This window comes from Microcaecilia unicolor, chromosome 1 (genome assembly GCF_901765095.1).
Source record: "Microcaecilia unicolor chromosome 1, aMicUni1.1, whole genome shotgun sequence".
NCBI classification, from domain to species: domain Eukaryota; kingdom Metazoa; phylum Chordata; class Amphibia; order Gymnophiona; family Siphonopidae; genus Microcaecilia; species Microcaecilia unicolor.
The window spans coordinates 197916696-197932365 of NC_044031.1; the positions used below are offsets into that span (position 1 = coordinate 197916696).

The window sequence follows — 15670 nt, forward strand, 5'->3', positions numbered from 1 at the left end:
GAGTTTCTGAAAGAGGTTTCAATGTCAGAGAGGGAATGTGCTTCCTGAGAACTGCCCAGCGCTTCGTTGATGACGAGAAAAACTTATATAACTCTTGAACTGTTCCAAAGAAGCCAATGGTCTCATGATTCACTTTGGCAGCATTATTTACAACTGAGTTCAGGCTGTGAGCTCCACATGGAATGTAGGAAGCACGAGGGTTCATGTTTAAAATCAGCCTCTGCAGCCCATTTCTTTTCCCTCTCATATTGGCTCCGTTGTCGTAGCCTTGACCCTTTATATCACCAATATTAAGTTTCCAGGTGCGCAGTTGATTGATAACAGTGTCACACAGACCCTCTCCAGTTCAGTCATGAACTTCTAGGAAGCCTAGAAATGTTCTTCAATGTCTACATTTCCTTCTTTGCAGTTAACAAAGCGAATAATAACAGTCATCTGCTCAGTGTGACTGACATCTGGTGTACAGTCCAATATTATAGAATAGTACTTTGCTGTTTTGATTTCAGATAAGATCTTCTCAGTGATGGCATTGCCCAAAAGCGTAATAATTTGATTTTGTATGCGATTGCTCAAATAATGGATTTTGGATTCCTCTTTTATAGCCCTCCTTATATGTGCTGCCATGACAGAATCAAACTTTCCAAACAGTTCAACCAGTTTAAGAAAGTTGCCGTTATTTCTTTCAAACAGCTTTCCAGATGTGCCTCGTAGAGCCAGACATTGAGATCCAAGAAATTTGATTATTTCAATGAGCCTTTCAATTACATCTGACCAATGTTTTTTTTTCTAGCTCATACAGCCTTTGATGCTGTGAATCAAGTGTAGTTTTGTTTTTCAGATTCTTTCTGAAGTCGATCCACATTTTTGAATGTTTCATATGAGCTAGACTTGTTTCATGTGTAAGCAGTGCTTTGGATAAACTCCTCCAGTTGTTGTAGCCAGTCGATATAAAACTACTCGATGATTCACTTGGATCTGTTGGTGAAAACAGTTTGCAGCAGAAACAGAACACATGATCTGTGAAAACCGAGTACAGTAACCATGGTCTTGGCAGAAGTTCACCATTTTCCATTTTTCGGTTGTAGTATATATCGCTGAACTTGCATCCACTAGAGTTTGCGGGATACAAAATGCCTTTCTTTTGAACAGGTCCTGATTCTGTGAGAATAATTCTTATTTTGTCAGTGAGTTTTGGCCATTTTGCTGGATCAGATAGCTCAGGTGCCAAGGAATCTGAAGGGCTTGATCCAGAGGTACTTGTACCTGGTTGGGGGTCTTCCTCCTCCTCCTCATCATCATCATCAGTGAGAGTAAATTACTACTATTACTACTACTATTTAACATTTCTAAAGCGCTACTAGGGTTACGCAGGAATCTTCTGATTGTTGGTTGGCAATGACTTTCTTCGATGGGCTTGATCCAGAGGTACTTGCACCTGGTTGGGGGTCTTCCTCCTCCTCTTCCTGAGAGTACTCACCAGTCACTTTTAATCGTTTGACAAAGCTATATATTGCTCCTGCTTGCTTCTGGATGGCTTCTTCTTTTGCTGCTTTTCTTTTTCTGTTTTGCCAACCTGACAGTTTCTTTTTAGTTGCCATCACAACCACGACCAGTTTGTGTGAACACTCAAAAGCTCTTTGACTTTTACTTTATTAGTTTTAATAATACTGGCCTACTCTCTTATGCAGTATGTGCTCAACTGTACATTTTTGTCATTCATTTCTACATATATGCATGGATGTATTTTTGACGTGCCAATGATATAAACTGTTGGGATTTTGTTCAGATGGGTGAAGCTGTACAAATGTGACTAGCTATTCCTGCTACAAAGCTTGAGCCTTTTCCTTTGTCTGACAGGTACTCCCAGCACTAGTCCAGAAGATGCAGAAGTAGCAAGGAGTCTGGGCCTTTCATTTACTGAGGTGATAGAAACATTGTCAGACGGTACAGAGAAACTTATCAACTCTGGAGAGGTTTGTCATGCCCATGTTTCCCTCCATACATTTAGATGAAAAACAAAAATCCTTCCTAGAAGTGCCTTGCACCTGAATTTTATGAAAGTGTATGTCAGATCTGTAACCTCCATCTTTACAAAATTTGTTCAAATATAACATTTATTGCAAATTCATATCCTTCAGTAGGTGATCCAAGTAATAAGAGGGTGGTGGGCAATTTTCAAAAGGATGGAACTACTTGCAAAGTCTTTGGGCACTTTTGCTTTAGCCTTTGTACCAGTTCTCAGAGAGAAAGTACACGTGCTTTTCCCATTGAAAATTGCCTAGGGAAAAGGTATCCACTGAGATTGGCACCTGCTTCTCCTACTTATACCATGAAAAACAATTCATATTGTTTTGAAAATACAAAGGTGCATGCATTGATTCATCAGCTGCCATAAATCTGTCTCTGACCCTTCCTAGAGGTAAATGTACATGCATTATTGATCCTTATGCCTATGTTTATACAAGGGAAGAGTGAGCAATTTTTAGACAATATGGATCTCATTTTCAAAGCAACAATACCTTTGTTTTTTAAAACTATATGAATTGTTTTTCAGGAAAAAAGTATAAGTAGGAGAAGCAGGTGCCAATCTCTATGGATACCTTTTCCCTAGACATTTTCAATGAGAAAAGCATATGTGTACTTTCCCTTTGAGAAGTGATGCATAAGCCAAAGCAAAAGTGCCCACAGACTTTGCAACTACTTCCATACTTTTGAAAATTGCTCACCTACTGAACTACGTGAACTTGCAACAGATGTTAGTTATATTTGAACAAATTTTGTAAGGATGAAAGTTACAAAGCTTTGAAAATGAGCCCCTGTGTTAGCTAGGTAAATAGCTTTTGAGGGTTGCCTTCAAAAAAGAGAAATTGGACCTTCACTCCAATCAAAGTATTAAGTGCTTTTCCTTGTGCCATATGGCAGGCCATATATACCAAATTCACATTGTATTCTATTTCATGAAACATTTTCTTCATATGGATTCACCTGTGTCTACAATGTTGCAGATGCATTGATTCATCTGTTCTTAAATATTTGCAGAGGTGATGTTTTAGCAAGCAACCAGAAGGCTTTGAAAAAAACCAGCAAACTTTGAGTTTTTACTAGGAAATGTAGTCATTTGACTGCATCTAGATAGTGTGGGTGCTTGAGGAGAGGGTATGGGATGCTAAGCTACCAAAAGTATGTAGTTATGCATCAGAGTTCAATTTTATGCCATAACAGTATTAGATTCAGACGAAGTGGAGCTGATTTTCAAAGATCACTGTACTTTGAGTCTCACTGCTGAAAATCTCCTCCCTTTGGTTGCATATGATTTTAACCTTGCCAAAGAAAACTTAATTTTAAGTGTCAAGATACATGTGTGTTGATTAACGTTTTGCACACACCTTGTTTTAATTAACAGATATCACTTTCATCTGTAATAACTATTTTCATGTTTTTTGTTTGATTTTTTTTTTACTTTTTCAAGGAGCCTCACTAAATTATTCTGGGACAGGTCAATAGAGACAGAGTTGTACTTACCCACATGAAGTTTTCATGTAGAAAGGCCTACCCCAGGATCCAACATAAGTCCCTATATTACCACTACTACTACTTGACATTTCTAAAGCGCTACTAGGGTTACGCAGCGCTGTACAATTTAATATAGAAGGACAGTCCCTGCTCAAAGGACTGTATTCTGCAACACAGCAAATTAATGGACCGTATTGACCACTTTTACCCTTTCACCTTTTGCCCTTTATACCCTTTTTTGATCCCCCTGTCCTCTACACTATGTTATTTGTATAGTTACTGGATTGGCGATTGCCTTTACGGTTTGACGTTAGCCACATTGAGCCTGCAAATTGGTGGGAAAATGTGGGGTACAAATGTGTTAAATAAATAAATAACAGTGGGCTCTAAGGAACACACATTGGAAGAAATGTCAAGTATTTGGCCACCAGCAATCCCAATAGCTTTTCAAAAATACATAAATAAAACTGTGTGTTATGCAGGAAGATATGATGGTAAAATCAGGATGCAAGTAACAGAAAGGATGGTAAATACATGGAACAGCTTCCTGGTTGAGTTGTTGGAGACAAAGACTGTATCTGAATTCAAGAAAGTGTGGGATCCCTTAGGGGGAGAGGAGGTGGTAGTGGTTCGGCAGACTAGATAGGCCATTTGGTCTTTATCTGCCATCATGTTTCTGTAACTAAAGGTCTCAGCAGAAACATAGGTGCTCACTTAGCTGGATCTGTCTGTTAACTTGTGCACACCTCATATCGACTGGGTTGATATAGCAGGTTGAGGTACCAACTTAAAAGATCACAAGGGCCTAGGAGACAATTTGAGCAACAACTGTGCTAGTATTGGTGGCTTTTTAGGGGCTTCTTGGCTTTTTCCTAGGGTTACTTCTAGGGGAAATCTACACAAATATTTTAAAATTCTTCAGTCTTTATCTGTTTAAATTCAAAAATATAAGTACTCTGAGTAACAATATATAATAAAATATAGAAGTTCTGTATTATATAGATTGAATTTCTGGAGATTTATATTATTTCAAACACCCATCTTGCCCCCATCTATATATCTGTACTTGGCCCCTCAGCTACTAGTAAGCTGTATTGTAGGACCAGCATTAGCATCATATTTTTCATTTGAACGTTCTAATGTGTGCTTAATAGGTGTTTCATTGGTAGTATGCTGACATTGTATTATATCAATGTTATTTACTACTACTACTACTACTACTATTTAGCATTTCTATAGCGCTACAAGGCATACGCAGCGCTGCACAAACATAGAAGAAAGACAGTCCCTGCTCAAAGAGCTTACAATCTAATAGACAAAAAATAAATAAAGTAAGCAAATCAAATCAATTAATGTGAACGGGAAGGAAGAGAGGAGGGTAGGTGGAGGCGAGTGGTTACAAGTGGTTATGAGTCAAAAGCAATGTTAAAGAGGTGGGCTTTCAGTCTAGATTTAAAGGTGGCCAAGGATGGGGCAAGACGTAGGGGCTCAGGAAGCTTATTCCAGGCGTAGGGTGCTGCGAGACAGAAGGCGCGAAGTCTGGAGTTGGCAGTAGTGGAGAAGGGAACAGATAAGAAGGATTTATCCATGGAGCGGAGTGCACGGGAAGGGGTGTAGGGAAGGACGAGTGTGGAGAGATACTGGGGAGCAGCAGAGTGAATACATTTATAGGTTAGTAGAAGAAGTTTGAACAGGATGCGAAAACGGATAGGGAGCCAGTGAAGGGTCTTGAGGAGAGGGGTAGTATGAGTAAAGCGACCCTGGCGGAAGATGAGACGGGCAGCAGAGTTTTGAACCGACTGGAGAGGGGAGAGGTGACTAAGTGGGAGGCCAGCAAGAAGCAGATTGCAGTAGTCTAAACGAGAGGTGACAAAGGTGTGGATGAGGGTTTTGGTAGAGTGCTCGGAAAGAAAGGGGCGGATTTTACGGATGTTGTAAAGAAAGAAACGACAGGTCTTGGCGGTCTGCTGGATATGAGCAGAGAAGGAGAGAGAAGAGTCAAAGATGACCCCAAGGTTTCGAGCTGAATTGTTATTTGAATGTTCTTCTTGTGGTATCGTTTGTATAGTACTGACATTTATCTTGCTTCTGTTATATGGTTGTCCTGCAATGCTGTTAATGTGTATATTTCTGATATTGTTTCATGTTAGTCCTATTATTAGGTCTCAATTTGCTGTTTCCAAGTTTACTTCATTTATTGTATTTGTGGTTAAATTTGGTCATTTTACTATTATGCTGTTAACAAAATTGTAAGTTTTATGTTAAACTGCACCTGCTGTACACAGACATGGGTGAATTTGTTCATAAAGGTGGTTAATACATCCAATAAATAAATAAATAAAAATAAAATAATTTATTAAACTCATAGCATATGGTATGAATGTGATATAAAATAAAAATTATTTGTTCTTGAGCGTTCCTTGCTGTTTTTGGGTCACAGACCATAGAAGTCTGCCCAGCAGTGTTCTTACTTCCCAACTGCTAGAATTGCTGTCAAAGCCCACTCCAGCCGATCCAGATCTCTCTTTCTATAATCAGTACACAGACTACAGATGTTTGCCCTGTTTTGCCATATTTAGGATACAGACCCTAGAAGTCTGCCTAGCACTGGCCTTCCCATCTACTGGAGTTGCCATCTAAGAACATAGGAACGTAAGAATAGCCATACTGGGTCAGACCAATGGTCCATCTAGCCCAGTATTTGCTTCAACAGTGGGCAATCCAGGTCACAAGTACCTGGCAGAAACCCAATTAGTATCAACGTTCCATGCTACCAATCCCATGGCAAGCAGTGGCTTCCCCCATGTCCATCTCAATAACAGACTATGGATTTTCCTCCAGGAACTTGTCCAAACCTTTTTTAAACCCAGGTATACTAACCGCTGTTGCCACATCCTCCAGCAGCAAGTTCTAGAGCTTAACTGTTCTTTGAGTGAAAAAATATTTCTCCCTAGTTGTTTTAAAAGTATTTCCATATAATTTTGAGTGTCCCCTGGACTTTGTACTTTTTGAAAGAGTGGAGAATCAATTCACTTTTACCCATTCTAGACCTCAATCATATCCCCCCTCAGCTGCCTCTTTTCCAAGCTGAAGAGTCCTAACCTCTTTAGCCTTTCCTCATATGAGAGGATTTCCATCCCCTTTATCATTTTGGTCAAAGCACCAATAAGTTTTTTGATTTCACCCTTTTTCCATATAGCGATCCTTTGTGTTTATCTCACATATTTTTGAATTCTGTTAGTTTTTGAATCCACCACCTCCCCCTGGAGGAATTCCAGGCATCCACCACCCTCTCAACTTTCCGTATAAATGTGTTAAAACGCAGCCTAACAAGTATATATTCTAATTCTTCAGTTGTTTCTTTGGACATCAATGCTGTAATATCATCTACACCTTAAAACAATGCTAATTTTTATTATTATTATTGTTGTAAGCAGGTGTTAATGTCTGCTAGTCAGTTTATTCCTGTGGGCTAAATTTTCCTTAAGTTCTTATTCTCTCTCATTATTTTGTCCTGCGTGACATGGGGAATGTTTTGTGCATATATGTGTTTCCTTTGTGTGGTTTACTCCATCCTATATTGGTACTTCTGGTTTTAGTAACAAGATTTGTTTATTACATTTTCATTGAAAAATTTGTAAAATAAAAAGATATTAGGCCTGAATTTAGATTTCTGATGTCCTTGAAGACACAGTAACAACATTGCAGGTAGAATTACTTAAGTCCTAGTATTGATGGAAATCTCAGTATTATTTGCAATAGTAGTGATTGATGGTTATGTGTTTTGTTTTTTTTTCATCTTCAGTACACTGGAATGACCAGAGAAAATGCTTTTAATGCCATAACCCAAATGGCAAGAAATAAAGGCATTGGTGGCAACCTAACAAGTGTTAAACTAAGAGATTGGCTGATCTCACGACAGCGGTACTGGGGCACACCTATTCCCATAATTCACTGTCCCTCTTGTGGCACAGTTCCAGTTCCCCTGGACCATCTGCCTGTGGTACTGCCCAGTGTCACTGCTATCACGGGGAAGGGGTACTCCCCTTTAGCTGCTGTCTCAGAGTGGATAAACTGCAGTTGTCCCAGGTAAGAAATGATATATCTGCGTAAATTGAAACACATCTTGTTCTGAGGACAAGCAGGATAGCGGTCCTCACATATAAGGGAGCTATCCAATCACACCCAGGTTGACAAAGTGTAAACAGAGCTCTAAAAGCTTTGTAGAGTGGTACACTTGCAAGGCTTCCGATATCTGTGTTGTTGCACAGGATCAATTCAGTAGTTCTAGTCTTTGTTCATTGCCCAATGGCATACATTTTCCACAGGATTTTAGTAAGTAAATAAATTGTGTTTAAAGTTCTCTTTTTTGCAGCAGGGCCACCTCTGTTTTGCTCCTCTCCCACTTAGAAAAGTAGGATTTTCCTTTGTTATTTTTAGTTTCCTTAACATTTTTGCATCCATGATCATCTTGCTATACTGGAGCATTGAGCAGCATCAGTCAAAATTTTTACCATCAAGCCATTTAATTTTGCATCAGCTGTTTTGCTACTGATGCCCCATAAACAGAAGAGTCCCATCAACTTTGGAAGGTTTGGGAGGTACGGCAAGACAATGTCATAAAAACCCACAAATTGTATATAATAGAGATAATTCTATAATAGTGCACCTATAATTAAGCACCAAAAGGATGCCTAGTAGGAGCCTATTCTATAAAGGAACATAGGTGCCTACTTTTCTTTATAGAATACTGCATAACAGCAAAAATAGATGCCTATAATTCAGGTGTGAGCACTTACGCAAGCCATAGAGTTGGTGTAAGTATAAGCACCTAAGTTCCAGTGACATGTGATAACATATAGTATTCTGTAAAGTACATGTGTAATACTGCCCCAACTCTGCCTATATGTACGCCTACCTATAAAATAATGCTTATGTAAAATAGGTGTGTATTTTCAGAGTAGTGATTAGGCAGAATTTTGGCATTTACACACACGTGATTTATGTGTGTAATCAGCATAAAGGGCATATTTTATAGAATTACTCTGTGTGTCTTGAAGCCAAACACAATATTCCTAAGTGTTCCAGCTGACAGACACTGGGACCTTTGTGGTCATCCAAGTGCATCTATCACCACATATATAGAACAATCTCCCGCTTCCCCTTCGTATTGAATCTTCCTTTAAAAACTTTTTAGTCAGGCATTCTGTGGGTCAGACTGATTAGATGACATGAGCTTCATCAGCTAGAGACCTTCCTTTATTATTCTCCTTGCTTGTCTAAACTGTATGGTGTGAATGATGATCTTTATTTTTAGTTTCAACAATTTTTATTGATAATCCAGCATGTTAAACAATATCAACTAATTCAACATATCATAAATTGAGTATCAAAACTTTCTTTATAAGAACAAGAGCCATTATCAAAGATTTAACATTTTTCTCTCCTCTCCACCCAACCTCTCTCTCCCCCCCGCCCCCATCCCTGCCCCTAGGTGGTATAGTCACAGCCTTCCGCATTAAACCTTAATAGTAATATAGCCAGACTGAACTGGCCAATAACCCAAAAGGTAAATTAACAATAAAAACTTATTGAAAACTAACCCACCCCAACTGTGAGAATCTTCCCCCCCCCCCCCCCCCCACACTGCACACCTCCCCCCATCCATGCCCCAGGAGGTCTGGATTCTTATGACCTCCCAGAACAATGGACGAAAGGCAACTAAAACCAACTCGAGACCCAATCCCCCCCCTCCCCTCTATAGTCGAGCTGACAATTCATTCACAACAGATTCAAAGTAAGACTTCTGCCTCGTGGTGACAGAGAGGCCAAATAGGGATTCCAAATTTTCTAAAACTGGGATTTACGTTTAAAAGAGCCCTTTACTTCCATCGCCTCCCAAGATAATAAAAGGTGTACCATATTACACCAATGCCAAAATTCAGGCAGGGATTCAGAGGTTCAGGACTGCAAAATACACTTTCTCGCCAATAAACACAACTTAAGAAACAACTTACTCTCCGCCGAGGGGCCCTGAAAGTTCCCAGGGCAATCCAACACTAACTGAAGTGGGGAACCAGCTATTCTGCATGAAAAAAATGAACGTCAGGTAGTCAGTATTCCGGCGCCAAAATCACCTTATCTCCACACATCCCCAAAACGCATGAAAAAAGGTGTTGTCTGTTAATTTACACATTAAACAGATTGGCGATTGAATGCCTCCTGCCCAGAATAGCTGAAGTTGGGACAAGTAAGCTCTGTAATAAACACGAAAAGAGCACTCCCTATAACTAGCACTACAAGTGAGGCGAGGGATATTCTTAATAGAAGACAAAAAATCCCAAGAAGCTAAATTCTCCCCCACATCCTGCTCCCATTTATGTTTAATTGCTTCCACCCCTTTAAATTTCCAAAACTGCCATAAAGCCTTACGAACACCAGATACCATGGGGGCACCGTCTGCGACTGTCTCGAAAAACTCTCGAAGCTTGTCCCCACTATGGGACGCCCCCCCCCCCCCCCCCCCCCCCCCCACTCGAAAGACCAAATGTAATGCTTAACCTGACAGTATGCAAAAGTGTCCCCCCATCTAATATGTTCTTGACCTTTTAATTGATCCAGAGATTTCAATCCTCCCTCCGTATCTAAGACATGCTCCAAGGTTCTCAGTCCCAACTGCTCCCAATGAATAAACACCAGATTATCCAAGCCTGGAGGAAAAGCAGGATTACCTCTTATAGGTAGCAGTGACTTGTGATTCCCCCCCTAACCCTTTCACCAAAAACAGCCATACTTCCCTGAGAGAGCCCAAGAGCACACTGTTTCTAAGATGACTAGGAATCAAAGACCTCTCCACGTGCAATAAAGATAACAAGGTATATGGGGCGAAATATGCTAATTCGAAAGCAAGAGGCGTAAAATAACTGGAGGAGTAGAGCCAATCTCAAATGTGACGTAAGAGACATGCAATGTTATAAAGTCTCATATTGGGGAGGCTCAACCCACCTTGAGACCAGTTACCCATCAATGATGATCTTTATTTTTAATTGGAGTTCCTTTCCTGTTTCAATTTTGTTTAGCCTGTACACCAATCTGTACTGTTTTAGCAGCTGGAGAGGTCTAGCAAATGAAAATAAACTATCTGTATTGGGACTGTGCTTTTTAACATATTCAAAAGATTGGAATGATGAGTGAGGTGGTCAAAAGCAGTCCATGTTCATATGTATTGTACTGGGCTTGTTCTTTTTGACAACACCAAGATCATAAAAGCTGGGAATGCATCAACACTGAGGAAACATCAGTACTCCTTGATGTCAAGCATTGGTGGAGGTAGATCATTGTTGAAATACTGCCTGATGCATACAGAGAATTCAGCTGCTTTGGCACTAACTTTGAAGAATCCCAAAGCCAAAGACAAGAAAGCATCAACCTCAGTGGTTCTTATTTCACAATGCTGGAAGCAAGGATGTTGAGACAGCTGCCATCCCTGCAAAGAGAACTACTTAACCTCTATATTTCAGGGTACGCAGCAACCCTCATTGCCTAGGTTCAACCACTGATACAGCTCAAGTGGTTGAGGAGGATGGCTTCAGCTATCTTTGTTGAGGAACTGGGCAGGAAGATCTAAGAGATGCTGATCTTGGAGTCCATAATAGTACCTGGGAGCATGGAATCAATGCTGGGGCATCAGAATGCCTGTATTGATACCAGTCACTCCAGTGTCCACTTCTAATGCATCGGAGGAGAAAGAGTTATCAAGGTACAAGTCTGTATCAGCCTAACAAGAAGAAACCTCACTAAGTTTCTGTTAGCCAATGTTGAACTTGGACCTCTCCTGCAGAGCACTTTTCTGAAATAGTCTGAGCAATTCTGAGACACCATCTGTAAATCAGACTACGCTGATCAGGAAGAATCCATTGGCCACCCCTCAGATTCTGTGCTCCCCAGAAAATGGGAGTGTCTGTTTCCATCAAAGACCTCTCATTCACCAATTCTGTCAGGGAAATGGCTGAGACTGTTCAGTTTAAGTTTGAGAAAGAGGTAGAGATAAGGATGAAATGCTGGAATTCTCCAATTTCTTGCCCTCTCCCCTCCTCGCCAAGGAAGCACTGATGATGCCCACTAATAACATTTTTTTAATTGAAACTTTTATTGAGTTTTCAAAAAAATCACCAATTCCAAAGAACACTAACTCTAACAAGCTGAACACTATCCTGACAAGAAAGCCAGTGAAATCACTATTTCCTTTCACCTATCCTTCCTCTCCCCCACCAATATCTTTCCCCAACTGAAGTCCTACCCTGTTAACTGAAGTGCCAACCCACCTGCCCCAAATAATCTCATGTCCTGTCAAAATCTTGAGTCTCTTTGCAAACAAACTCCAGCATTTGGAACATCCGCTAAGCAGTGTTTCCTCTTCCACTAACCAGCTGCAAGTTTCCATTCTAAATTGAGGAACAGTGGGTACTGTACTAGTCAGTGATAGTTGAATCCAGTCTGAAGAAGTTAGAGTGGATGAAACGCAACTTCTCAGTACCCTCTGTGAAGGGTTATCTAGGAGTAAATCTTCGTACCCTAAATGATCATGAGTGTAAAATTTACCAGAATGCCATGTTCACTTCCTGCATAGCTTCTTACCAGCTCTTTATAGGCCAATATATTTAAAATAATTTTGAAAAGGTAGGCTTGTCAGAGTTTCTTCCTCAAGAGAAATGTAATGAACTTATGATACTACTGAGCAAGGGAAAAAGGAAAAACACATCAAGTCTAGCCATATTGTTTTTGAGATGGCATTGAGAACTTCCATTATAGGTATCTGTGCCATTCATATCGTTTTGCATTACTACATGCTAGACGTGGCTATTCCCGATGGCACTCAGTGATGTTTGTTGTTTGTGGTTGGGGAGAGGGACAGTGCACATGAAGGGAGGGGGGAGACTGGAAGGGTGGGACTTGGGGAGAAAACAAAGCTTCTCGAGGATGGTTGATGTTCTCTACCCTGTTAAACGTATTGGAATATTTGCATTTTCTTGTTTCTGGCAGAGATACGATGATAATTGTTGTTTATGTGTTTCACCATCAATAAAAAGATTGAAATATAGGTATCTGTGCCAGTAGACTCTCATGATACAGGCATTGGCCCTTAGCCTTGTCATACTGGAAAATCTTGCTGACATGCCCATCGAGAGAGTGTCTTTTTGGGGTAAAGGCCAAGAAATTGATGAATCACATAAAAGACTTGTATGCCATACAAATCTAGTTCCTGGATCAATATGGGAATATCAACCTCAGAGATTTCACATAAATGTCATCGGCAAACAAAACCAATGTGTGTTCCTTAGAGCCCACTATTATTTATTTATTTAACACATTTGTACCCCACATTTTCCCACCAATTTGCAGGCTCAATGTGGCTAACGTCAAACCGTAAAGGCAATCGCCAATCCGGTAACTATACAAATAACATAGTGTAGAGGACAGGGGGATCAAAAAAGGGTATAAAGGGCAAAAGGTGAAAGGGTAAAAGTGGTCAATACGGTCCATTAATTTGCTGTGTTGCAGAATACAGTCCTTTGAGCAGGGACTGTCCTTCTATATTAAATTGTACAGCGCTGCGTAACCCTAGTAGCGCTTTAGAAATGTCAAGTAGTAGTAGTAGTAATATAGGGACTTATGTTGGATCCTTGGGGTAGGCCTTTCCGAATACCCTTTAAAGTCAACCAAAGAATGGATCCGCTGAGCAAAAGGCTCAATAGACAAGGCAAACAGCAGCATCAGAGACAGAGGGCAGCCTTGGCTCGTGCCCCTCTCAATGGGGAAAGACTTTGTATAACCCATACTACAAATCCCAGGGCAAGCAGTTGCTTCCCATATCTGTTTCAATAGTTGACTTTGAACATTTCCTCCAGAAATTTGTCCAAACCTTTTTTAAACCCAGATACGCTAACCGTGTAGCTGGGTTTTTTTTAGTTTAAGACAGTTGTGGCTCATAAGATCGTTTTTCAATCTTGATACATTTGCCTTTCTAGTCCAAATGTTAATTCTTCCCCATTTGGACTATTGTAATGCACTGTATTTGGGTTTGCCTCTTAAGTACTTAAGGAAGCTTCAACTTATACAAAACACAGCGACTTGACTGATTTTTAGACTCAATAAGTTTACTAATGTATCTGGTTACATCACTGAATTGCAATGGTTGTCAGTAAGTGAACAAACTTTGTTTAAAGTTGCTTGTTTGTTTTATCAGATTTTGTATGATTGAACTTCTGATAAATATCGTTTCTCTTCCATTATATAGATTTTCTTCTCACTTACGTAATAAACTCATTCTCCGTCCTTCTTCTTTTAGAAACTTGTGATTTCTTAGTGTGACTAAGACTATATTTTCAGCTATGGGTGTAGCCCCTTAGTGGTATGTGTTCTCCCTCTTCTTCTCTCTCCTGTACAAGACCTATCCCTCTTGGATTTCTTGTTCTCCTATCTCTGTTCCCTTTTACTTATTTTTATTGCGTTCCTTTCTGTTTCTGTTGATAATTGTTGAATTTATATTGTAAACCGCTCTGATAGACTTCTCTTGAGCAGTATGTCAAGCCCGTTAATAAACTTGGGAACTTGGAATTCCTTTCCCCATCATGTTAGGACAGAAAAAATTATTTAAAATTTCAGTAAAAGGTTAAAAACCTTTTTGTTTTGTAGGTTGTAACCATATTGATCGCAGTTAATTATTCATGTAGATTGTATATTTTATTGTATTTGTTGTAAATCTGCATTATGTATATTTTATTATCTGTACATCGTGATGAACCTGTGATGGGAAAACTACAGTCAATAAGAATTATATTGATATATTGACAATAACATACAGGTGACAATCTGGTGAAAAGAAATCAGTGTTTAAACACAGTTTTTTCATGCTAAAACAAAAAACTAGCTTAGTTAAAATATGGAGAACAACTTGTGTGCTTGATCTCTAAATACTAAAGAGAAAGTGGAGATTTAACATTAATATAGTCCCATGGCATCCAGGGATGAAAAATATGATTAACTAATCTTCCTGTTGGATGACATGAGCAAAATAATATCCAAAGAACCAATTCATTTATATGACTTTAGCTCACACCTTTTTCACATACAGAGAGTATTTCCCTGTCCCATATTGGCTTACAGTCTTATGGCCTTGCTTCTTCCAGAGGCTCACGTGGAGGGACATAATCGAACGGTGCCAGCCATCTCCGGGGCCGGCTCCGTAAATGGGCGGAGCCAACCTTATTTTCGAAAAAAGATGGCCGGCCATCTTTTCCTTCGATAATACGGTTGGCGCCGGCTAAATCTCAACATTTAGGTCGTTTTTTTGGCCATAATGGAAACCGAGCCCGGCCATCTCAAACCCAGCAAAATGCAAGCCTTTTGGTCGTGGGATGAGCCAGCATTTGTAGTACACTGGCCCCCCCTGACATGCCAGGACACCAACTGGGGACCCAAGGGGGCACTGCAGTGGACTTCAAAAATTGCTCCCAGGTGCATACCTCCCTTTCCTTGTGTGCTGAGCCCCCAAATCCCCCCCCCAAAACCCCTTCCCTACAACTCTAGACCACTACCATAGCCCTAAGGGGTGAAGGGGGGCACCTACATGTAGGTACAGTGGGTTTTGGGGGGGTTTGGAGGGCTCAACATATACCACCACAAGTGTAACAGGTAGGGGGGGATATGGGCCTGGGTCCACCTGACTGAAGTGCACTGCACCCACTTAAAGTGCTCCAGGGACCTGCATACTGCTGTCAGGGAGCTGGGTATGACATTTCAGGCTGGCATAGAGGCTGGCAACAAATTTTTTTTTTTTGGGTGGGAGGGGTTTGGTGACCACTGGGGGAGTAAGGGGAGGTCATCCCCAATTCCCTCCGGTGGTCATCTGGTCAATTGGGGCACTTTTTTGCCACTTGGTCCTAAATAAATGGACCAACTGCAACTGGCCATCTTTTTTCCATTATTGGGCGAAGCCGGCTATCTCGTAGCCCCGCCCCCGCCCCGCTTTCTGTACTCTCTGCCTTGAAGTTTCGCAGGCTCCGCAACAGCTTTCAATTATACCAATTTGGCTGGGTTCAGGAGATCACCGGCCATCTCTCGATTTATGTCGGAAGATGGCCGGCGATCTCTTTCA

At 40.5% G+C, this 15670-nt stretch overlaps 1 protein-coding gene across 1 annotated transcript in view; it reads left to right on the forward strand.

The window, feature by feature from the left end:
• Positions 1 to 15670, forward strand: part of LARS2 (leucyl-tRNA synthetase 2, mitochondrial) — a 242795-nt gene that overhangs the window by 105390 nt on the left and 121735 nt on the right. Inside the window, 2 exon segments of the mRNA XM_030203605.1 lie at positions 1858 to 1973; positions 7319 to 7602. Coding sequence (XP_030059465.1) covers positions 1858 to 1973; positions 7319 to 7602 — 400 coding nt within the window.